The sequence below is a fragment of the Cydia pomonella genome, unplaced genomic scaffold (genome assembly GCF_033807575.1).
Source record: "Cydia pomonella isolate Wapato2018A unplaced genomic scaffold, ilCydPomo1 PGA_scaffold_46, whole genome shotgun sequence".
Classification (NCBI taxonomy): Eukaryota; Metazoa; Arthropoda; class Insecta; order Lepidoptera; family Tortricidae; genus Cydia; species Cydia pomonella.
The window spans coordinates 297,770-322,222 of record NW_026907879.1 but is presented as its reverse complement, the minus strand read 5'-3'; the positions used below and the strand labels follow the sequence as shown (position 1 = coordinate 322,222).

The 24,453-nt window shown below is 40.5% G+C and overlaps 2 protein-coding genes across 2 annotated transcripts in view; one reads left to right on the top strand and one right to left on the bottom strand.

Moving 5' to 3' along the window:
- The window catches only part of LOC133534043 (uncharacterized), a 57,278-nt gene that overhangs the window by 15,184 nt on the left and 17,641 nt on the right, over window positions 1-24,453 (top strand). The window contains exons 2-5 of the mRNA XM_061873138.1: window positions 19,145-19,295; window positions 20,046-20,161; window positions 20,722-20,844; window positions 22,117-22,284. Coding sequence (XP_061729122.1) covers window positions 19,153-19,295; window positions 20,046-20,161; window positions 20,722-20,844; window positions 22,117-22,284 — 550 coding nt within the window. The 5' untranslated portion in view covers window positions 19,145-19,152. The remainder of the gene's footprint in view (window positions 1-19,144; window positions 19,296-20,045; window positions 20,162-20,721; window positions 20,845-22,116; window positions 22,285-24,453) is intronic.
- On the bottom strand, window positions 5,463-6,965 carry LOC133534041 (uncharacterized). Its single transcript, XM_061873136.1, has one exon. The coding sequence runs from the start codon at window positions 6,688-6,690 to the stop codon at window positions 5,605-5,607; it is 1,086 nt and encodes a 361-aa protein (XP_061729120.1). The 5' UTR covers window positions 6,691-6,965; the 3' UTR covers window positions 5,463-5,604.

Here is a 24,453-nt window from a genome sequence, read left to right as displayed (position 1 = left end):
CTGGGTTTTTGGTGTAGAGACGAAGTACTGAGTATTCGATCAGGTCCTAAGGTATTTATATATTCAATCCTTACATATCAAGTTGGGTTTAGGAACACAGACTATTCTGGGATAAAAGAATGGTTTGTTTTAGAGACCCTTTGGCAGGCGAGCGCAGTCCATTGGAATCTTTGAGTGGAATAATACTCACCTTGATAGTTCGATCTCATAAAGTACAGTAATGAGTTAAACTTGTACTTCGTTTATACATTTGAAAGGCCTAGAAATTCAGCCTACTTTTAGCTATGGGGACTGGGTAATGGCTTAGTAGCCTTAGCTTTTGGATATAAAAGATAAGTAATTGGTGTCTGACGAATACTTATCGCTTCTCTTCGTCAGCCCCTAGGTTTGTATAGGGTTGCGAAGCGTTGGTCATAGCCCGTCTGGCTAATAAGATAGTAGGTGGCCCGATTGATATTGCTAATCGGAGTAAGAGTCTTCAGACCTGCATCTAGCATTAGAGGCAGCACGCGTGATCCGTTCACACCTCGTTTAGAAGATGATAGGATTGATAGGTAATAATATTTTAATCTTAATATTAGTGTGTAAATGGGCTTATCCCGGGAGTGCTGCTTCAATGTTACCCCGAAGACTTAATAGGAGTAGCAGGATTTTACCAAAAATATTTTTATATTTATATAATCATATATGCTGCAATACCTAAATATCTTTCTAATAAATTAATAAAAATATATTTTACATTACATCAAAAATCATTGATAATTTCTGTAACTTAAGGCTACTCCCGTCGTCTACGACCTTGCGCGTGTGGGCGGAGCCTATATCCTTTACCACGACACTGCTCATACCTTGTCAATTGTTATATATTTTCATTCTACTTATAAGGTGTCATATTTAATATGGAAAAGGGTTTGGAATAACTTAGTCTTACGGTATTTTGCTGAAGGTTGAATCTTAACATAATATCCTATCGATTGTTTCCTATCATCATAATAAATTATTTAGTATAGTAAATTCCCGAGTCTTAACATCTAGGTAAAACTTAATCAGGTAGAATCAGAGTCCAAGATTTAGTTGTTACTCATTAAAGAATCTAGGGTACCGCGGTTCGCTTCGAGGGGTCCTAACCTGTAACTAGACGATCACTTGGCCAAATTATTGTTAAGGTAAAATTATTGTTGGGGTAAATTTTAGGGGTAATTTTAAAGGTGGGATTGTTAACGATTAGGTTCAGTATTTTATTAGGTCCGGGGTTGAATAGATGGGGTAGATTTGGGGTGTAGGTAGGGGAAGTTACAGTACCATTAGAAATTGCGTTTTAAGCACTCCTTCAAAATAAAGAAGTAGGGAAATGAGACAAAAGCGATATTTATGTAATTGTTGTTTTTGTGAATTTGTTAAAAATAGCCAGTAGTTATTTTTATTCAAATCTAAGCTATTTTGGATATTCAGTGTGTCTAAATATTAGACAAATTTTACCTGAAAATAAAATTTATATTAAGTTACTTACCTTGTTCCAAGCCTTCAAATTGAGATGGCGACATTCGTTTCATACTGGCAACACCACAGTTCCAACGACGTCAGGCGCAATACCGGCTTTTATAACGGGTTTTAACAGTGTTGTCACATCTACCAACTTTTCGGTAGATCTACCTATTTTGCCTGCGTTCTACCTATCTACATCCCTCGGTCTGAAATCTACCTATTTTTCAAAATGGTACAATTGTAAGCAATTCTCAATACATGTGACGGAACATTACTTAATTTCTACCAAATTTAGATTCGATTTAATGAAAACTTTCCAAAGAAACAGATTATACAAGCAGATTTATTACCTACAAACAATGGAAATCCTAATTTTGTTTCAATTTCTTTAATAAACACGTGTACTAACGTCACAATATTAAAAACTTATAAATAATTCAAAACATTTTATACACATTTTTAATCATAAAATAGAGTAGTATAGTAGTAGAGTAGAATAGTAGATCTACCTATTTTTCATTTTAAACTTCACCCATTTCTACCTATTTTTGCACCCTGTTCTACCATTTCGCCAAAATTGTATGTGACAACACTGGGTTTTAACGAATCCAGCTGGCAGGCTGCGCGCCAATGCTCAGACCATTGGACTCTCAATTTGATTATCTTGACCTACCGTCTAATATGACGATGGACGGTAGGGCCACTGTAGATAGACAGGTGGCAAAATGGCCACTGTAGGTAGACAGGTGGCGACGTTTTATTATGTAAACAAACAGTATTCAGCGCAGCTGTAAGTACTTGTTTTGTTTACAGAGATAGAATGGTATTTCATTGACATAGCTGAAAAGACAAGCTTAAAACTAAACCCTACTGCTGAAATAAAAGCTTAAATAATACTTACTTTTGCTGAAAAATAAGTATTATGATTATGATAAAATGTGTATGTGAATGAAATTAATCGTGTAAGTATAAAATAAAATAAAAACTTACAAATTGCCAGCAGGCAGCAATAAAATCAGGCTTGGAACAAGGTAAGTAACTTAATATAAATTTTATTTTCAGGTAAAATTTGTCTATTAAGTTGACTGTACCTTGTTCCAAGCCTTCAAATTGAGAAGTGTTTGTTATCGACTGCTGGATGAGTGAGGATTTTTAAAATGAAATAGATCGCCAATGTGAATAAAATACTAGATAGAATTATAAGAAAATCTGTAATGCATTAACATAAAAATTAACTCTTACACCTGATTGGTAAACATATATGACCTTATATTAATATCGATCAGAATATGTGAATTATATCGTATTAAAACATATATCTAAAGGATTAGAATGTGAATTACGAGTACTAATTGCTTTTCTATAAAACTTATGAAAAGTATTAGCACTTTGCCAATTACCTCTTTCCAAGATATCATCAATATTATGATTATCAAGCCAGCCTGACGAAGCAACTGCGGAACGGACACTGCCCGCACTACTGTTTATATTAGCGTCTTTAAGGACTGCCTTTATCCATCCATCAATGATGGTTCGTGAAGCTGGCTTCACAGGGCCACATATAGAAATAAATAGATTATTTATATTCTCTCTTCGGTTCTGAGACAAGGAAATTAATAATTTTATCCAATAAACAGGATCTATATTTTTATTGTAATCACATGGTAATAATTTCCAACCAGATTGCCTGCGCGATGCACTGTCTGTCTTAGAACCGAACTCGGGCCAAAATATAATACAGTCAGAATCAATCTTACAACTGGAATCATTTATGTTCAATAACGTCAGGTCATGTACGCGTCGCCCTGAACAAAGCAATAACAAAATCGCACATCTTTTAGACACCTCAAATAAACTGGTTTGTAAAGGTTCGTTATTCTCCAAATAAGTACATAAATCTCTAACATCCCATATACTTTTCTTACGAGGCATTGGTCTACTCAAAGCTATAGCTTTCAAAGCCTGGCGGACAACTATATGCGAGCTTAACGGTGGGCCTGAACATACTGGGCAAAAAGTTGAAACAACCGATTTGTGTAAGCAAATTGTACTATGCGATAGCTTTTCTACTAGGTGCAAATCTGTAAGAAATCTTGCCAAATCTTGCGGTTCTGGATTGTCTCTGGCAACATTATTGGCAGTACACCATCTGCACCACCTTAACCACGCTGGTTTGTAAGAAGCTAATGATGATTTTCGCCAACCGCTTGCAAGTAAATCCTTTTGCTTATCATTCCACGTACCTAGCAATGCGGCCCACCCTGTATCAGCCAGACTTCTAAAGCTATCTGCTTGACATCGATTGGAGGTCTCAGAGTCTGTGTGTCTACTAACCGATTCTTCAGGTCCCGAATTTCCATTGGAGGGGCCAGGGATCGCCTCTTCAGGTCGCTGCGCCAAAACACCTTCTCCCAATTCGGTACGATCAATAGGTACATACCCTCTGCGTCGTTCAGGTGACCGAGAACTCTTGGGATTAGACACGGGGGAGGAAATATCCACGCCAGTTGATATTCCCATTTGCGACTGAACGCATCGACGAAGGACGCATCTGGATCCGTCTGGTCTAGAGTTGCATATGTCGGTACTACATGAGCTCTCCTCGATGCGAAGAGGTCTATTTGCGGAGTACCCCAAACCTGGAATATCTGGTGCGTCGCTGGTGACAGCAGGTGCCACTCCGACTGACCGCGAAACCTTGAGAGTCTGTCTGCTTCCGTGTTGTATCTGCCGGGAATGAACTGGATTGTCATATGAATGTGATAGCGGTCCAACGCTTCCAGTAGCCGATAAGTCATCTCCATCATCTGCTGTGACCTCGTACCGCCTTCGTTGCGCAAATATGACACCACCGTTCGATTGTCCGACATAATCATAAGAGACGATTGCGTCAGTAAGCGGCTTTGCGATGTTATTACCTTCTGTACTGCCATCATTTCTAGGAGATTTGAATGTTGACGAGCCTCCCACTGCGACCATTGGCCAGCTAACTGCTTGTTGTTGAGTTGAGCGCCCCAGCCCTGGCCTGACGCATCCGTAGTCAAAAAGTATTGGGTCGCTGGAGGGTGAAGAGGAGATGTGGCAGCTACGTGGTTGATCCACCAATCGAGCTCGGTGTATAGGGTTACTGGGAGCTTTACCTTCGTTCTTGGGGACATGTGTAGCAGCTGGTTGCAAAACGTCATCAACAGCCTGCTGTTGAGACGACCCCTCGGAACAACGAAGCTGGCGAAGTTCAGTAGACCCAGTAAAGATTGGATCTGCTTTAATGAAGCGCACCTGCGATTTACCATCGTTCGGCATTTTTGCACAACATTTTGAATCTTTGCTTCTGGGAGGCACTTCAGGTTGATCCAAGGGTCCCAACGAATACCCAGGAATTCCATGGATCTCTGGGGAAACAACACGGACTTTCCGTAATTTACAGTCCAGCCTAGACCCTCGAAGATCTGTAGGGCGAGTCTTACTTGATTCTGAAGCAATGATCGGCTCTGGCATGCAAGAAGAAAGTCGTCCAAATATACGATGACCCTGATACCGCGAGATCTCAGCACTTCCGCAATCCAATTGGTGACTAGAGCAAATGTCCTCGGAGATGATGCGAGGCCAAACGGTAAGGAGGTCACCTGCCAAAGCTGGTGCTGAAACATTACCCTTAGGAATCTTCGTTGTGAGGCCTTGACCGGAATATGAAAGTATGCGTTGTGGAGATCGAGCTTTACTAGCCAATCTCGTGGTTGGAGAAAGTCTGGGACCTTGTACATATTGATTAGGTGAAATTTGGTCACATATACGTACTTGTTTAGTTGCCTCAGATTGAAGACTGGGCGTACGCTTCCACCTTTTTTCGGAACCAGAAACATGTTTGATACAAAACTTGGGGTCAACGGAGCCGGCTCTAGCACACCCTGTTCTATCAAGCCTTTCATTTGAACTATCATTTCCGGACTTTCCTTCGTGGATAACTTTGACGAAAGTCTGGAGGGGTGAACTAGAGGCGGTTTTTTGACAAAGGGTATCCGGTACCCAGACAGAATTTTGATTATGTAGCCTGGAGCCCCCATGGCTTTCCATTGGTTTATAAAAAGCTCCAGTTGACCCGCCCGGAAGCTGAGATAGTCAGTCGTAGCGCCTGCGAGATCGCTTACCTTGCTTGTTCTTGTAATATTTGTCGCTTCGCTGATTGGATCGAAATGGCCCGGCTTTTCGCTTTCTGTCCTGCGAAGCCTGGGCGGGAGCAGCAGAGGGCCCAGGATACACGCGGAAACTAGGATAGTCCGCAGCCTTCTTGCTTTGTTCCGGCTGTGAGACTCCTTGCGCAGGAGTTCGTTTGCTAGCAACTCCTTGCGCAGGAGTGCGTGGACAGAAAAATACCTTATCAATTCCGCCATTCTTCGTTATGCAGTCAGAAAACCGCTTGTCATCGAAGAGGTGTTCCTGTGTTGGAGGGATCTTTCGAAGAGATTCCTTCATGTAGCGATCCTTGACGAAGTGCAAAACTCCATCTCTCCGTTGTTGGATAATGTCTGCCCGACGGCCACAGACCATCTGCAAGAGGTCCAAGTGAATACGAGAATAGTCACCCTCCGAGAATACCTCGTTGATTTTGTCTGCTACCGCCTCAACCGTGCAATCACCTTGCGAACCTATCCAAGACACGAAGGTTTCGAATCCAGCTTTCAATTTCTCATTTTGTATGATGAGAGCATGAGACACAGCTGCTAGAGTCTTTTCTGTAACGGCGAGGGCACGGTTACGATCAAAAGACTTTATCATGTCATTACTCTCCAAATCAGTAAAGCCAGGAGATGACACATACGTATTCTGAGCATCTATGTATCTTACCTGCGACCAGTTGTTTGAATTGAAATGCTGCAACTTGTCCAAAATCTCAGCATGCTCCTTTGAGGTTATCGCGCCCGACGACTTGAGGGTAGTCTCAAGCTTGAAACTAATATCCCTTGCAGGCCCCGGGACAGGCACCGGAGGAGCCTCTGGAGTCTCCATATCTTCAGGCGAGACAATTGATAACACGTCCGAAGCACTGGAGTATTCCCGCGGGCGACTAGAAAAATTGTCACGTAAAGACCTTACCTCGTGGGCTAATTTGGACACTACATCCTCTAACCTGGTCATGCGCTCGTGCTCAGTTAAAGCCGATACATCCGGAACATGTTGAACATTATTAGGATTTGAATTATCCATAATGGAACTGAAATAATTTAGAAAATTACTACGAAATTTTTCTAAACTTAATTATAGGTGTTTCCTCTGCCAGAAACAAATCGCCAATGATCTGAGCATTGGCGCGCAGCCTGCCAGCTGGATTCGTTAAAACCCGTTATAAAAGCCGGTATTGCGCCTGACGTCGTTGGAACTGTGGTGTTGCCAGTATGAAACGAATGTCGCCATCTCAATTTGAAGGCTTGGAACAAGGTACAGTCAACTTAATATCTTATTTTGATTTAAGATTGACCTTCACGGGCTGAAAGGTCATTATACTGTTTATATAATGTTTAGGTTGCTTTGTTTTCGCACTCGGTTACAGCGTGATACTTGGAATATCTCCTTAATCCAAAAAAGCTAAAGAGACCACAAACATTTTTTTTATAAAGGTTATGGATTTAAAAAAATTGATTAGAAAAATTGGTTCATTCTAAGAATATTACAGTTTATGTCTATTTTGAGAAATAATAATGAAACATAATGGATATGACTAATAAATAACTGGAAGAGATCTTTCTTCTTCTTCTTTAGCCCTTCTCTACCCTTCGGCTGTAGGCCTCCTTCATTTTATGCCACTCATCACGGTTCTGTGCGACCTGGAACCACTTCTTCCCTGCAGTCCTTTTCATGTCATCGTCCCAACGCATCTGGGGTCTACTTTGAGGACGTTCCTTCCCCCCATGGTCACCACTTCAGTAGACGTTTGCTCCACAAATCGGTTTTTCGTGCTATATGACCAGCCCATTCCCACTTCAATCTGGCTACGCGTTTTACAACATCGGTGACCTTGCTCTTCTGTGTCAGCCACTCATTCGTATTTACGGAAGAGATGCAGTTTACTTAAAGTACTACGAAAATGAAAACTACTGAAGACATTGATTCCGGAATTGACCTAATATAAATAGTATTTACTGAAGACGTTTACCAGATTGAACTTACTGAAAAGAAAAAAAATCATACTTATGACAAGGCAGTATGGCTTAGAATCTACAGATGGCCTGTCAAGATGGACGAAAAAAAAACCGCTCATTCCAAATTCAAATCTATGAACATTTTCTTGGTTCATCAGGGGTGGCAGCAAGGCAGAGTGATAATATTGTTTTTTATTGCATTTTTATTCATGAACTGATTTATATGTAGATGGGCGCCCTCTAGCCGCCCTTGTTTGCACAGTAATAAATATAATGTCTGATGTGATAGTTGTTAAAAGTGTTTGTGCTGTCACTCTGTTATCACATGCGAAGTGGCTATTTATAGTTTTTCATTAATTCATTGCAAGAAACGGGGTGAGTGTTACTTCCATACGCTTTAGTACTATTTAATTGGTAGATATATTTATTTATTCTCTCTTAATTTTGTTTAATGTTTTTAAAACATTAATGGAAAATTTTCAAAGTATATTCTTTGTTTTATTCGCACAAAATTATATATAGGGACCGTGCGCGTTGGAGGGTCTGCCATCTTTTGGCCTGAATCGGAACAATAAACATGTAAATTTACACGTCACGTGTTTTCTTGTACAGTCAGCGTCAAATACTTTGCAGCAACCAAAGTAGCCAAATAGTTCGGTACACCATATATTTAGTATGGTGTACCGAACTATTTGGCCACTCTGACTGCTACAAAGTATTTGACGCTGACTGTACATAGTAGGTTCTGCCATCTTGTGGGCTACATCGGAACAAAACATCACATTTACGCCTCGCGCCAAAAATCAGACGGCTCCTGTGCTGCCTCCTACAGTTCATGCACGCTCCCTATATATACATGGAGGAAATGGATTCTTTAGCAATTTGTGGTTCAAGTATATTTGGTTTTCATACTTATGCTAAGAGCTGTCCAATATAAAGTGAACCGTAAACTGCTAAAGAACCAATTTCCTCAACTGTATTATATCAGGTACCGCATGTGTTGTTTTGTAAAATTTTACCAGACTATTTTTTATAGCAATTTTTGTTAACAGTGTTATAGTCTGTCAGGCCATTTTCATAATTTTTTTTTTTCGCGGTAAATTTAAAATATGTATAGCCAGGCCTCGAAGAAAAAGGCGCGAAATTCAAATTGTCTATGGGAAGATTACCCTTTGTGCGTACATTTTTTAAATTAGCTGCCGTTTTCTTCTGATAGAAATGGCTCAGGACGAGGTGTAGGGTTAGAGCCGGTGTAGCTTTATTTGACATTCATAAGCGCATTGTAAACTACCTACTCGAGAAATAAACTATCTTTATCTTTGTTTACACACCATAGAGGATGTTTTTGCTTTAATTAAACAAAATATAGTATGGTTTGCAAATGTATCAGCTTGATAGAAATTACTCATGTCCTGTTACTGAAAGTTTTTTTTTTAATACTACATCGGTGGCAAACAATCATACGGCCTGCCTGATGGTAAGCGGTCACTGTAACCTATGGACGCTTGCAACTCCAGAAGTGTTACATGCGCGTTGCCGGCCCTAACGCCCCGCACCCTCGTTGAGCTCTGGCAACCTTACACGGCAGGAATATTTGGCTGCGGTTTATATGTAAGGTGGGGGTATGAGATTCACAGTGGCCATACCTCTCTTTTGGACGTAGTTTAAGGACATACCCGGGTCCGAAAAAAGAAAGTCTCTGCAGTTACCTTTTGCCGACTATTCCTTATGCGGATGCATCTCAATTGACTAGAAGTAGGTTAAACTTGACTTATTTATGTGGTTAGATGTTTATCTGGAGCCTAACTGATGTGAATTTCATAATGTGTCTCTGTTTGTTGCAATGAGAATGTGTTGATCTTTTGATATCGTAAGTGAAACCTATCACTAAGCAAAAAACATATTATTATTATTATTATAGCCTTTATTGCTGGACACTTGGCGAGGAAAACGGCCAAGGCACGTCTACACTGGCCGTTTTGTGCGCGAGGAAATATCCTCGCACATACGTGCTCGCTCGCGCGCTCTGTGTGAACCCGCCTATTCAAAAAGAAACCCCCGTCCCCCGATATTTGGAGGACAAAATTCAATTCAGCTGTTAATTCATGATTAATAAGAAAAAAAATATTATAAAATAATATATTTTTTTATATTCAAAAACCCCCTATGCTATATTACGCCAAAGAAACCCATTTCATGCCAAAATGCCGTACATCATTTTGGAAAAGAGCTGATACTCTGCAAACTGCTGAATCGATTTCTATAGAATATAGCTAAGAACCTCTGTAAGGAAACTCACTTACACATAAGGAAAACCGCATGGGAATCGGTCCATCCATTGGAGAGTTAATCTCTGTAAATCGATACACACTTGACAACCCTCTTTTTTCCGTCGGGGGTTAAAAACATGACAAGGTGAAAGATCATCATCGTCCTCACGTTGTGCCGGCATTTTGCCACGGCTCATGGGAGACTGGGGTCCGCTTGGCAACTAATCCTAAGAATTGGCACTACACTGAAAGAAATGTTTGCATAACTGTAACAAAATTTTGGTTACTGTTTACACAAAAATTGGGACTTGCGAACTATGTGTTATCTTATATGTTACAAAACCGTGTTTGGCTATCAGTGTTCAGGTACTGGGTATACACTACAAAATAAGTTTGTAAATTTATGCAAAGTTTATTTTCTTATAACCGTAGTTTAGTTATTTAGTAAAGTTACAAAACCAGTTCGGCTATCTATTTTTTTCAGTGTAGTATTTACAAAAGCGACTGCCATCTGACCTTCCAACCCGAGGGTAAGGGCCTTATTGGGATTAGTCCGGTTTCCTCACGATGTTTTCCTTCACCGAAAAGCGACTGGTAAATATCAAATGATATTGCGTACATAAGTTCCGAAAAACTCATTGGTACGGACCCGCGACCTCCTGATTGCAAGTCACACACTCTTACCGCTAGGCCACCAGCGCTTCTTTTGACAAGGTGAAAGATAATTTACAAGTAAGTCTAGTTCTAGTAGGTATATTTTCTCGCGTATCTTTCACAGAACCAATTCATTTGAAGTATTAAATAGACCTAGTTGACAACAGGAATGTCATTAAAGAAGCTCATGGCATTTGGAACTTTCTTACCACGGCCTAAGGCTTAATTGGTCGAGCGACAATCGTCTCTTGGCCTACTTTTTACGTTGAACCTCTTAACGTCGTCCACATTCCATATAGAGTTGATAAGAACGCGAGTCTTTTAAGTCTAAATTGATTAATTTTGCGATTGTCATATATGTATATTGTTAATAACATAATACGTTTCATGTGCTGTTGGTTTTCCAATAAATAAATAATAATAAATTTGAAGAACTCAATACGCGACTACGCGTTTAAAAATCTTCCGAGGTTATTAAGTCCCGAGTCGTCCTTTATTGAGTTGTTTAAGCACAACTTAACGCTTTTCCAGGCATTACGATTTATCGACCACATACGCACCAAAAGAATTTCAAACATAGCCATCCGATTTAAGGTTCAAATTAGATTGCACTTTCGCAAAATGTGAGTTGTCTTCAACTTAATCATCAAAGCTGGATTAATGGGAATATATTTGAATTTTTTGGGAAAACCTTGTAGATTGGTACGGCCTGGAAAAGGGGTAAAATATTCCAATAAAGATTTCGTCAAAAATGTTATAGACATAGGAAAATTGTAATTTTTTAAAATGATTTGTGTATAACCCATGAATTGAATGTGGAAACTGTTAAGAGGGTACGTAATGTTGTAGACCCGGGTATGTCCTTAAACTACGTCCAAAATGAGGGGTATGGGCATTGTGAATGTCATCTAGCTGTAAGTCATCTCGCGGCACAGCACAGCGGATGTCATTCCAGATCTAGAGCAAAGCTCAACTGGGGAAGTACCTCCACCTTACAGAAAACCGCAGCCAAATAACACTAGACCCTACTCATAGTGTTGTGTTCCTGCCGGTGAGTAAGGTTGCCAGAGCTCAAGGAGGGTGTGGAGTGTTAGTGTTAGGCTCGGCAACCCGCATGTCACTGCTCTGTAGTTGCCGGCACCCATAGACTACTATACGGAGACTGCTTATTACCATCAGACGGGCCGTATGCTTGTTTGCTACCGACGTAGTATAAAACAATGACAGGAAATTAGAAAGGATCGAAAGATACGGCGGTCCACGCGAAACTTGCGATGGAAAATTTGGCGATCGCGCGGGTTTTCACGTTTTACCTCAATCTCTGAAAGTATACTTCTGTTTAAAATGTTGCTAGTCACATCCCTAGGCTATATCACTAGCTATTTTATACTAAAATTATACTGCTTATGGTATACGGTAACGATATATAATTGAAAATAAATGAAAAATAGACTTTTTTCGTGTTTTTTAGGGTTCCGTACCTCGAAAGGAAAAAACGGAACCCGTATAGGATCACTTTGTTCTCCGTCCGTCCGTATGTCTGTCTGTCAAGAGCCTTTTTCTCAGGAACGCGTGGAGGTATCAAGCTGGAATTTATATCAATACTCAGGTCTACTGTCCCATGGAGCTGTGAAAAAATCAAACTTCTAAGCCAACGCAATCAAAAGATACAGCCGTTTATGCCGCAAAGTTTGGACACTCGCAAGGGAATCAAAACCTACAGAGTACTTCCCGTGAACTCAGAATCTTGAAATTTGGTACGAAGCAACGTCTTATAGCACAGATAAAGGAATAATTGCGAAAACCGTAAATTTTTAGTCACATCTAATTTTCTTTTAATTCTAATTTTTAGTCATACCTATAGATTTGTACGGAATCCGCGGTGCACGAGTCCGACTCGCACTTGGCCGGTTTTTTTTCTATTGAGCCAACTTTTAGTCTAATTTTCGAATGAATTTTAACATGGCATTTGTTCATAAACTTGATTAAATCGTTAAAACTATAATTTTGCGTTAGCCACTATTCATTAACAATTTTTAAATCTTATTATTCTTATTGAACAGGGTAAAGGAGGAAACAGTGGCTCGGTACAAAATAGCCGCGCACAGTGGCTCAACCTATACACGCGTGTAGTGGCTTGAGCCACTGTACCCGTCTATTTTCTACTGAGCCACTGTTCCCCCCTTGACCCTAGTCGTAGGGTCCACCGATGGTCGGTTAAGGTCCAGATGTTGCTGTTATAGTCGGAGCAACGTAATAGTACATTACGATACAAGTGCGAAAAATAGGAAATTCGAAACGAGTGGCGATAAATTAAAACACGACCGAAGGGAGTGTTTTAAATCGACACGAGTTGCGAATTACCTATTCGCACGTGAGTCGTACAACGTTTTACAGTACATATGGCCCTTTAAATGTTCGACACAGTAACGTAATATGCTACTTCTCGCACTAGTGCTATAAAGTAGCCCCATATGTACTGTAAAAATATTTTACATATACAGTACATATGGGGCTACTTTATAGCACTAGTGCGAGAAGTAGCATATTACGTTACTGTGTCGAACATTTAAAGGGCCATATGTACTGTAAAACGTTGTACGATACATGTGCGAATAGGTAATTCGCAACTCGTGTCGATTTAAAACACTCCCTTCGGTCGTGTTTTAATTTATCGCCACTCGTTTCGAATTTCCTATTTTTCGCACTTGTATCGTAATGTACTATTTTACTGTTGTAATGGACCCTTATATTGTACACTCTTGACATGTTGTATGGGGGAGTAAATATTTTGTTTCGCTTCGCTGCACCGGGATCGAATCCCGTGACCTTCCAGTTGAATAGTCGCACGTAAGAATAAAATAGTACATTACGATACAAGTGCGAAAAATAGGAAATTCGAAACGAGTGGCGATAAATTAAAACACGACCGAAGGGAGTGTTTTAAATCGACACGAGTTGCGAATTACCTATTCGCACGTGTATCGTACAACGTTTTACAGTACATATGGCCCTTTAAATGTTCGACACAGTAACATAATATGCTACTTCTCGCACTAGTGCTATAAAGTAGCCCCATATGTACTGTAAATATGTTTTTCTACTCGTCGACTGTAATGGTTAAATTAAGATTTCGTATACCATACTGTAATTGGGTACTTTTCATATATGGGCTCCCAACTCAACTGTAATATTCATTTCGAAACGGTTTAGACAACTATAATGAAATTGACCAATCACAGCTCGCCGCGGTCAAGAGGACAAAACAAAACGATAGCTCAAATTAATTATTTATTTTAAGTTGTATAGTAGAAACAATTGCTTCATAAGTAATAAACGCACATGTGACACCCTTAATATAGCAACATCCATAGACTACGAAAACCGCTTACCATTGCTTGTTAGTAGGCTCCATAGGCTACGGTGGCCAAAATCGAGAAAATACTGTCTAAACATTGAATTTAGCAAGAAGCAAGTACCAGGGCCTCATGAGTTACGAGAAGGTGTCGCAGACCACCCCGCTGGGTACCGGCGGCCGGGGCGCGTACGAGTATGAAGGTATCGCGGCTGCTCGCGTATCTTAAATAGCTGTATACTTTTGGCTTGTTTACCTGTGTTGAGGATTGTAGAAGGACCAGGCAGAATAAAAAATTGTTTAAAAATAGAAATGTACTGTATTCTGCCACACGAGTACATATAAAAAAATAGGAAAGATCAGTTGCTTGTTTCAAGTTCAAAATTGCAGTGTCACAGCGTTAACTAAAAGTGAATATCATAGACAGAGGTCGCCCCCGTCTCCCGCAGTCCCCGCTGAAGCCTTGCGTTTCGTTCCAACAACCTGTATGATTTTATTAGTTTAAAGTATTATTTTTGATGACTCGTAGAAAAAGTATTGTATACAATAGTGATATGATCAAGTTTTTCAATCTCGTACCGCACTTTGGAAACTCAGCAAGCTTCGTTGCCAAAACACGGTACTCGACTGAAAAGCTCTATTAAATATATCACGATTTTATGATATACACCGTGTTTTTATTGAATTGCGTTAACTCCGGGGTTTCGGTAAGTACGTTTAAGGAAACTAAATGGCACAGTTAATTTTCAAAAAAAAATTTTTTTTTGTTTTTTTTTTACAATTTTTATATTTATAAAAAGTAACTAAATGTTGCATATAGCGTTGTTGTAACATGGGCATTACATTTAACTCAACCAAACAATTGAAAACTGTGATATATCAATGTCATTTCTAACATCGATCGTCCGAGATAGTACGTACGTTTAGTAGCAAATGTATGTACTCGCACTAAACACTAATCAATAAGTAAACAGGCCCTGAGGCAAGTGTACACGCTCGTAAGGGCCTTATAATATAAAAATTTATGATTGATTATCTCCGAAATGGAGTTAATTAGAATATCGGTGTCTTTGAGAAAATTACTTAATTTAAGCTCAGGAATGCACCCTCGAAATTAACGCAAATCAAAAAAAACACGGTGTATTATATTGCTTATGATTTCTGACCAGCGGATACATTAGAAACTATTTCGGCCGAACTCATTTTAAGATAACTCAATGTCGTTTAACTTCTTGTAGCGTGTTTATTTTTAGATGGTATGTTTATGTCATAGTTATAACGAATAGCACATATAGTACCTATACCAAATACCATCCTTTTCGAACTCGTTAAATATCGTAAGGTAAGGGACAACATGAATAATGCTTTATTGTTTTAACCAATACCTATGCCATGACGTCAACTGTATTTAGGCGCGATGTTGCATTAAAAAGAATGACATCTTATTTCAATGTCTGTAGTGTCGTTATTCCATTGTACAGTCGCCATCAGATATATCGCAGCGGCCGAGGTTCTCACAAATATCTATATACGCAAGGCGTTAGAGTGCGTGTTGAGATATTTTTGAGTATGACGGCCGCTCCGATATATGGCGACTGTATGTTTAAACAGTTTATGAAGTTAAATGGGATCATGTCACAGAAGGCCGATCATATATTTCTTTTATTGTACTAAATTATTTGATACCTAATTGATTGTGACACGGTTCTATATTGTTCTGATCGGCAAACAACGTTATTGTGCGTAGATTTGAATAATTATTACGTATTTGCAAACGGAAGGCGTAAAAGTAAACAAAAATACATTTGTGTTTTTGCTTTAGGTGCGATTCTCAATGACGCAACCGGATCGAAACCGTGCATATTTTGCGATCGGCTCATTATTAGATCTAAGATCTTTAGATTCTTTCGAGCAATTTCGAGAAATATGATTTTAGGCCGAATGAAATGGCGAGCGTATCCCGAATGAAACTTCATCTTTCACCAAATGAATGGCACCCCGAGATGGGGACGTATGATATAGTTGAACGCTATGTAGATATCGGCTGGCGGCAGTCTGCGCCGTGCAGTCCACATGGCTTTTGACAAAACACATGTGGTAGTCCTCACACATCAGTAATGAGGGAACGAGAAAGAAGACTATAAAATCTGCAGATTTATCGAGGTCGGCACATTTTGTGACTTGCGCATTCTGTTATGATCAGATAAGTTGTAGGCGGTCTCAAAGCTCGGAAACCGGTTAAATTTCCAAACATTTATCATGTACTTAACGCAAAACCGAGCTCAAAAACCGTTATTTTTAAACCATTGTTGTCAAATTAACCGGTTTAGAGCAATAATCGGTTTCTTCCTATGTCGGTGTCTATGTTTACGTGGCACACGACCAGGCTAGTCTGCCGTTTCGTCGCTCATCGAATAAAAGGGTTTTTTTTAGGTTACAATACCAATACTTTGACGACCAGTCTGGCCTAGTGGGTAGTGACCCTGCCTATGAAGCCGATGGTCCCGGGTTCAAATCCTGGTAAGGGCATTTATTTGTGTGATGAGCACGGATATTTGTTCCTGAGTCTTGGGTGTTTTCTATGTATTTAAGTATTTATACATATTTATATATTATATATACCGTTGTCTGAGTACTCACAACACAAGCCTTCTTGAACTTACTGTAGCGCTTAGTCAATTTGTGTAATAATGTCTTATAATATATAATATAATATAAATAAAGTTCTTAAAACGTTCGCGTTCTTATAAAAGTTCGGAGGAAAGCAGAAATAAACCGGTATTTTACCAACCGGTTTCGAGCCATGGGCAGCCTAATAATGTGGGGCGGGATAATAACTATGGTCTACGAATATGATATATATTTATTCGGGCATGCGACTCTGCTCGGTCAGTGGAAATCGTGCCATAGCACCTTCATTTCACATTATAATTATAGCAACTGATAGCAAAGTTTATCAAACACGGAATAGCTAGTAAACAAGGGATAAACTGTACCGTCATACGTGACATGACAAGATAACGTTTGACATGACAACATTTGCGAATAAATTTTCTAATTTATTAATTTCAACATGATCACGTTTAAGGTCAATGTGTTGCCACATCGTCGCTTCAGATTTTTCTTAAGTGAGTTTGACTGTACACCGTAATTTTACTATGATTATGGCATACTAGCTTCTGTCCGCGCGGTTTAAATGTGAATAGTTAAGAGACAGAGAGTAGGGATTTAACGCAGTAAATCGTATAAAACATGGTCGTGTCTTTTTTTTTTTTTTTTTTTTTCCATAAATGGCTTTTACTCCTCGCTAATTTAGCAAGGTGGATTCTGCCAATGTCGAGGTGTGGACTTTTGACTTATGTGAGCAGAGAATGTTCGGTTTAATTTTGATTTTTGTGGAAGGATAGACTGGGAACCTAAAACAAACAAATATTATGGACATCACAGACAAACACATGACATGACACATTTGACATAATACCAAAATTAGTAAAAAGAGCGGGAAGCGGATGATAGATTGTTAAGGCAAGCAACATAGCGGATGAAATGGAGGAAAAAACAGAAATTAAAATATATATATAGATAGAATTATAGTAAGAGTAAAAGTTAAAGTTTTATATCATGCTCCTGTATATACTTAATAAGAATAGAAGTTAGAGGCGGGTCTATTAGAGTGAGAAGTGAGTAGAAATTTATAGGTCGTGGAATATTTTCAGGTAGCACATCATACAAAGAGTAATTGAATATCGGACAAGAAAAGAAAATGTGATCTACGGTGCCTTCGTCGAACCCACATTCGCACAGTGAGGTATCCCGGACCCGTATCTTAGCAAGAAATACTGGCGTACAAACTGGCCCTAAGCGTAAACGGCAGATTGTAGACGTGGCCCATTTAGGATAAGCTCGGAATTTAAAAAACCATGGTTTACGGGGGATGTTGGGTTGAATGTGGCCATAATGCTTTCCTACCTCCAATCTGGAAGAATCCCAGAGATTTTGCCACGTGTTAAACAGATCAGTCTGTGCATGGCTCAGAAGGTCAGAGCTGTATATCTTGTCGTGACCTGGTGATCCCATCTCAATAGCTTGCCTTGCCCACAAGTCCGCAGACTCATTTCCAGCAATACCACAATGGCCTGGGATCCACCCGAGTACTATTTTTAACCCCTTTAAGTCACATTTTCTTAATAAGGTTTTGATCTGAAGTATTAAGGGAAATTTTTTCTTCATTTTAAACTGATTGCCCACAATAGCTTGCAGACAACTCCTGCTATCTGTAAATATTATCATTTTTGTTATATTGTGAGAGTCAGCATACGTTACAGCTTCTAAGATGGCAACAGCTTCGCCTGTAAAAATTGATGATTCTGGAGGGCACTTAAACATCAAGACAATGTTATATTTTGGAATCACCACTGCGGCTCCAACACACTTTGTGGGATCACTTTTTGATGCGTCAGTAAACACTGGTAAGTAGCCTGCCCACTTTTCTAAAAGTTTTTTAAATTTGCTATTGGCTGCCGGATCATTTTTAAATATTCCTAGGTCTAGAATATGGTCGTGTCTTATTAAGCTGGTTCTTTTGTAGGTTATTGTGACACTATTTGACTTGTCAGTGATTTAGTGCGGTTATAAACTGACGTGACAGATGCTGAGACCGTCTTAAGTATAGAGTGCATACTCCATACAAAATAATTATTATTTTCGTAGCTCTTCGTATGCTGAAATCCCGCAGCGGGAGGGAAATAAAATGGCCACGTCTGCTTGCCTCCATTTTGTACATTTTGCCGAGTCTGGCGGGGGCTGGGCGGGCCAATACGCCATCGCCCTTTTAACAACGTACATAATCATACATAATCATAGTTAAACACGGAATTATGAAGTTTCTGTTAGCCTAAATTTGTTGACGATACTGACAAACTGTAGCCTATCCTTGTCTAATGCTCTAGCTTTGGTATATGTCAGAACAGTACAGACCTAATTTTTGGCACTTAAGTTTCCCTCAAGAGAGAGTACCTAAAATTGTCCCGCAGCGGGACACCGGCAGACAAGCCGAAGCTTCGTGGCAGCAGCGGGAGAACGGCATACGAACAGACCTGTACAAAATGGCGTCTGACACACGAAGCGATAGTCGACATCTAGCGTCAAGTAGCGCATTTATCAGTACTGCTACTTGACACTAGGTGTGATTATTTACAAACTATACGTTACATTTCAAATTTACAACTGCGTTTGATTAACAGTGATCAAGATGAGCAAGCTGTGCCGCCAGGTGTCCATCGAGTCCCCCGGGCCCACGCTGAAGGAGTGCGTGTTCAGCTTCGACGTGCCCGTGCCCGAGGTGCCCATGTACGGCGCGAGGATCCGGGTCGCGTACGCCGGCGCCTGCTACAGGTAACATCTATCCACCAGCGCTCAGTGTCCATCGGCCCCGGGCCCACGCTGAAGGTGTGCGTATTCTGTTTCGACGTGCCCATGTACCTACGGTGCGAGGATCTGCGTCGCGTACACCTGCGCCTGCTACAGGTAACAACTACCCACCAGCGCTCAGTGTCCATCGGCCCAGGGCCCCCGCTGAAGGAGTGCGTGCTCAGTTTCGACGTGCCCGTGCCCATGTATGGTTCACCCTCACACTCTAGAACTTAAATGGTGGCACACTGGTCGGTTTAAGAGGAATTTCCTCCCGCGGGGTAAAGAACAATGGTACTACAATTATCTACAGTAAAACTCTTATCATAGGGACCGTGCGCGTTGGAGGGTCTGCCAACTTGTGGCCTGAATCGGAAACATAAACATGTATCGTCAGACGTAAAAGTGCATGGCGACTTTATCAATAAATTCATTCGTAATTACTCCATGCAATTTCGCAGCTTACTGTACACTGACACTTCACGCCAAAGCAAGTGCTGCTATCTGCCGTTATCGTTTTCTTATGCATGGTATTCTGCCATCTTGTGGGCTACATTGTTTCAAAGCTAAGCTACTCTGATTGACACGTTGAGAATGCTATGTGTTTATTTTTCTTATATAAGTTTAGATGTAATATACAGCTTGAGTTGAAGATTTTTGGACGTGTCACAAATAATTTCGCTGCTAGTGTTGATAATTAGCCACACCTAAAAGGCTTGGATGTTGACGTTCCAGGGCGAACCGCACCCGTTCCGCGTCCGTGTGTTCGACATCTTCCGTCTCCTCCATCGGCAGCCTGTCGGGTGAGATGGAGAACTTCGGGTTTCACACCTCGACACCTGCACATATAGGTAAAAAAGATTTCAAGATTATAATATGCTTCGCAGTTGGTTCCATGACATCAAGTTTGGATTGGAATCCTAGTCGTGAGAACTCTTCAAGTATATTTTGTACACTATAGTTCGTGTCATCCACGATGACACGCAGATTTGTCAATTCTAACCTTTAATAACATGGGATTACGCGTCCAGGCACGCGTCTTCGTGAGTGACACGATCTATAATTGTTAATTTAGTATTTTTATAGCAACTCTTAAAATGCTCTCGGAAATCACGATGCCTACTCTTTTTAGCGTGAACATTTGTGTTTTTTGTTCAAAGTTAATTCTGTTGTTCTAAAGTTAATTCCTTAATGACTATTACTATTTTTAATTTGAACCTTGTTGTATAGTAAATTGGGATGAATATCATTTGTTTATGAAAGGTTCTAATGGATGGAAACAGAGTTTATGTTGTAATACACAATGGAGCTTACAAAGTTAATGCATTGCAGACATTGGATTCCGACAAAACCAGGATTATTTGAGACGCTTAAAAACAGACAAACTTAATCTTCAGTAACATTGTTATAGGATTACGCGACGGGGCCCTTTTCCCTGGCTACGAGGTGGCTGGAGTGGTTGACGCCATTGGCAAGAATGCCGACACAGAAGGCATCAAAGAAGGCGACAGGATCGTTCTGTACCCGTACGAAGGTCAGCCATTCTTTATTCTTTTATAATTGCATACATGTAGCAGGTACAAATAAATATTATATCAGGTTCATACATGCTACCCGATTCGGGTGTTGCAATAACTACACTAATTAACATACACACATATTATTCTAACATTATACACATCAAATATACATGTTTACAAATTAAACTAAGTTCAAGTACTGTCCTCTACAAACTCATCGACAGAATAAAAATATTTTTTTAAGGTGCTTTTTAAGTTTCTTAATAAATATTGTTAAATTTTCGTCTGACTTAATATGGGCAGGGATTCTATTATAAAGTCGTCACAGCATAGTTTGGGCTGCTTCGAAATAATTGTGTACTTAATGCCTGTATTACTAGGTTGAGCTCTCTTCGGCGACTTTGAGTTCGTCTGAATATGCGTGAATTTTTGCGCACGAAAGTTGCCAGTTCTAGAATAGATGCCAGATAGTGTTGAAATTTCATATTCTTTGAAATATGGCACCTAATTTTAGCCAGTATACGGATGCATTTCTTTTGCATAACAATTAATTCATTTGCATCAGCGCTGTTTCCCCACATTATGATTCCGTAGCGCAAACAAGAATGCACGTTCTCATCTTGCATGCTACCCTATGAATTCCCAAATGTAACTGAGTTGCAGGCATGTCCTATATAATTCTAAGGTGCAGGACACCGGTCGTCAGCCTATTCAAAACTTACTATTATGATGTGTTAGATTCTGGAATTTCTATACTACATGTCACAATTTTTGGTATAAGCTTTTGTCGCTGACTGTACTTTTCTTACCACGGGCAACTAATACTCATCGAAACAATTGTAAAAACCCCAAACACAATTAGGTTGCGTTGTTCCATCACAGAGTTCCCATTCCCATCTCCTGTCGCCATCATCAGATCAGCTCGATGGTACCATAATGTTGCGTTAATTACATATGTCTGCAAATTTTCAGCTCAATCTGATATCAGAAAGTGGTTAAAAAATGGTTTGCAAGATTTGAAAAAAAAAAAAGTTGGTTACATACGAACATATAAAGTTAAGCAAGCTTGTAAAAATTAGAGTTTTCTTTAAAGAATAAAATAAATTACTGCTTACAGACATGTACACTTGTTAATAATGCAATTAAGGGATATGATTTCTGTGCCAGTTCATGCATTCTCACAATGACAATAATTATGAATTATGAAAGGCTAACTTAATTTTAGTATAAGACTAGCACAACGTAATGAAATATTCGTTATTTAATTTCTAATTCAAACATTCCAGGAGTCCCCCACGGCTACGCGGACTACATAGTGGTCCCGGACTTCAAGTGCCTGGTGCGCGTGCCGCCCGAGCTGCCGCTGAGCGTGGCCGCCATGCTGCCCACCGGCGCGCTGCTCGCCATGAACACCGTCAACACGGGCAGCGACTGCCTGCACAAGATCCTGGAAGGTCAGTCAACACTGTAAAGTAGGGGGCCTAATACACTTCCCTGAGGCACACCTTATATTAGTACCTACTATTTCGTGCTCCACATGATCAAAGGCTTTGATCATGTCGTTAATTCTGGAAGGTCGCCATGAGCATCGTCAACACGGGCAGCGACTGCCTGCACAAGATCCTAGAAGGTCAGTCAACATTGTAAAGTAGGGGGCCTAATACACTTCCCTGAGGCACACCTTATATTAGTACCTACTATTTAACGCTCCACATGATCAAAGGCTTTGATCATGTCGTTAATTCTGGAAGGTCGCCATGAGCATCGTCAACACGGGCAGCGACTGCCTGCACAAGATCCTGGAAGGTCAGTCTGTAGGTATCTTGATAGTGACAATGATGTGGGTAGGCTAAGCGATTGGTGAATAAAGTAGTCTATGCTCGGTAAAGGTCGTTTCAATATCTCCTGACATGGCGCAGCCGGTTTTTATAGTTAAAAGTGATTAATTTAGTGATTCTGACTACTTATCAAGTGCAAAAAATAAACTGTGAGTGATTTGCGATGGAGTCGACACTTAAACCTCCATCTCCGTTTTGTTTTGAAAACGATATCGCGAGTGTAACTACGGGCAATCTTAGCAGACAATGGTCAAAATGGCGGAAGTCCTTTGAAACATATTCAAAAGCATGTGAATTCGGCAAAAAGACCGAGGATGTACAACTTAGCATATTATTGCATGTTATCGGGGAACAGTGCAGAGAAGTATATGACCAATTCACGGAGACGTTTGCGACAACAAAAGCCTTATTAGACAGATTTGATAAATATTTTTGCCTACGAAGAACTTGACAATGGAGCGACACAAGTTTTTTATGCGTAATCAATTGGACGGTGAATCAACTGAGCAATATACGTTTGAGCTAAAAAGATTGGCGAAAACTTGTGAGTTTGGAGAGTTGAACGACGACCTCATAAAAGATAGGCTGATATGTGGTCTCACTGAGGATGCTTTGAGAGAACGGTTGCTACGCGAATGTGACCTCACACTAACGAAAGCGATGGATATCAGTAGGATAGCGGAAATGTCGCGAGCACAAGCGAACCATATTAAGTCGGAGAAAGGACCTGACAGTCACATTCACGAGGTCACCGAGCAAGAGCGAGAAGAAAGAGTATGTGAGGTACACTTCAGGCGCCGGACGGCGCCACCTGGACGCCGCGGGTCGCCTGCGCCCGCCGTGTGCCGTTGTGGCGTCCGCGCCGCCAGTCAGTATCGCGCGCGCGCCGCGCCGCCGCTGTCAGCCAACCGGGATGGCAGTGATGGAATGTCACCGGCACCGCGGCAAAATGGGCAATTTAGCAGGAAAAATAACAAGAAATGCGACTATTGTGGTCGGGTGCATGATAGATTTAAATGTCCGGCGTACGGCCAGAGATGTACTCGATGCAATAAGGCAAATCATTTTGCTAGGATGTGCCGTGTGTACATGGTACAGGAGAACTCCACTGATCAGGTGAGTCGTAATAATAATAGTAACTCAAAAAACAGTTGGTATGAAGATATTTTGATAAGGAATACCGTTGTGTCATTCAAACTGGATACTGGAGCTGACGTGAACGTTTTGCCTCACAGGTTCTTATCAAAGATAGGTATTAAAGATGATGAATTGGCTCAAACGCGGACTAAGTTGACGGGCTACTCGGGAGCTTCGATTAGGGTGGTAGGCAAAGCGATGCTAAAAGTTATGTGCAGGGGAAATGCGTACGTACTGAAATGTATTATTGCTGACGTAAATTCATCCCCTGTATTAGGGAGAATTGCGTGTAATGAGATGAATCTCGTTAAACGTATTTATAGCTTAGATTCATCGGTGAGAAATAGTAGTGAGGAAATATTGAACGATTTTGAGGATGTGTTTATAGGGATGGGATGTTTGCCAGGCGAGTATAAGATAAGATTAAGGGAAGATGCGCGTCCGGTCGTACATGCACCGCGTAAACTACCAATTGCGCTACGCGAGGGTGTTAAAAAGAAGCTTGACGAGATGTTACAGCAAGGGGTTGTGGCGAAGGTCGAAGGACCTACCGACTGGGTTAATAGTATGACGGTCGTAAAAAAGGCAAATGGTGATCTCCGTATTTGTTTAGATCCGCGCGATCTTAATAAAGCCATCCGTAGGGAG

Excerpts from the sequence above, each read along its gene's own strand:
- LOC133534041 (XM_061873136.1), bottom strand. The coding sequence starts at position 6,690 with ATGGATAATTCAAATCCTAATAATGTTCAACATGTTCCGGATGTATCG.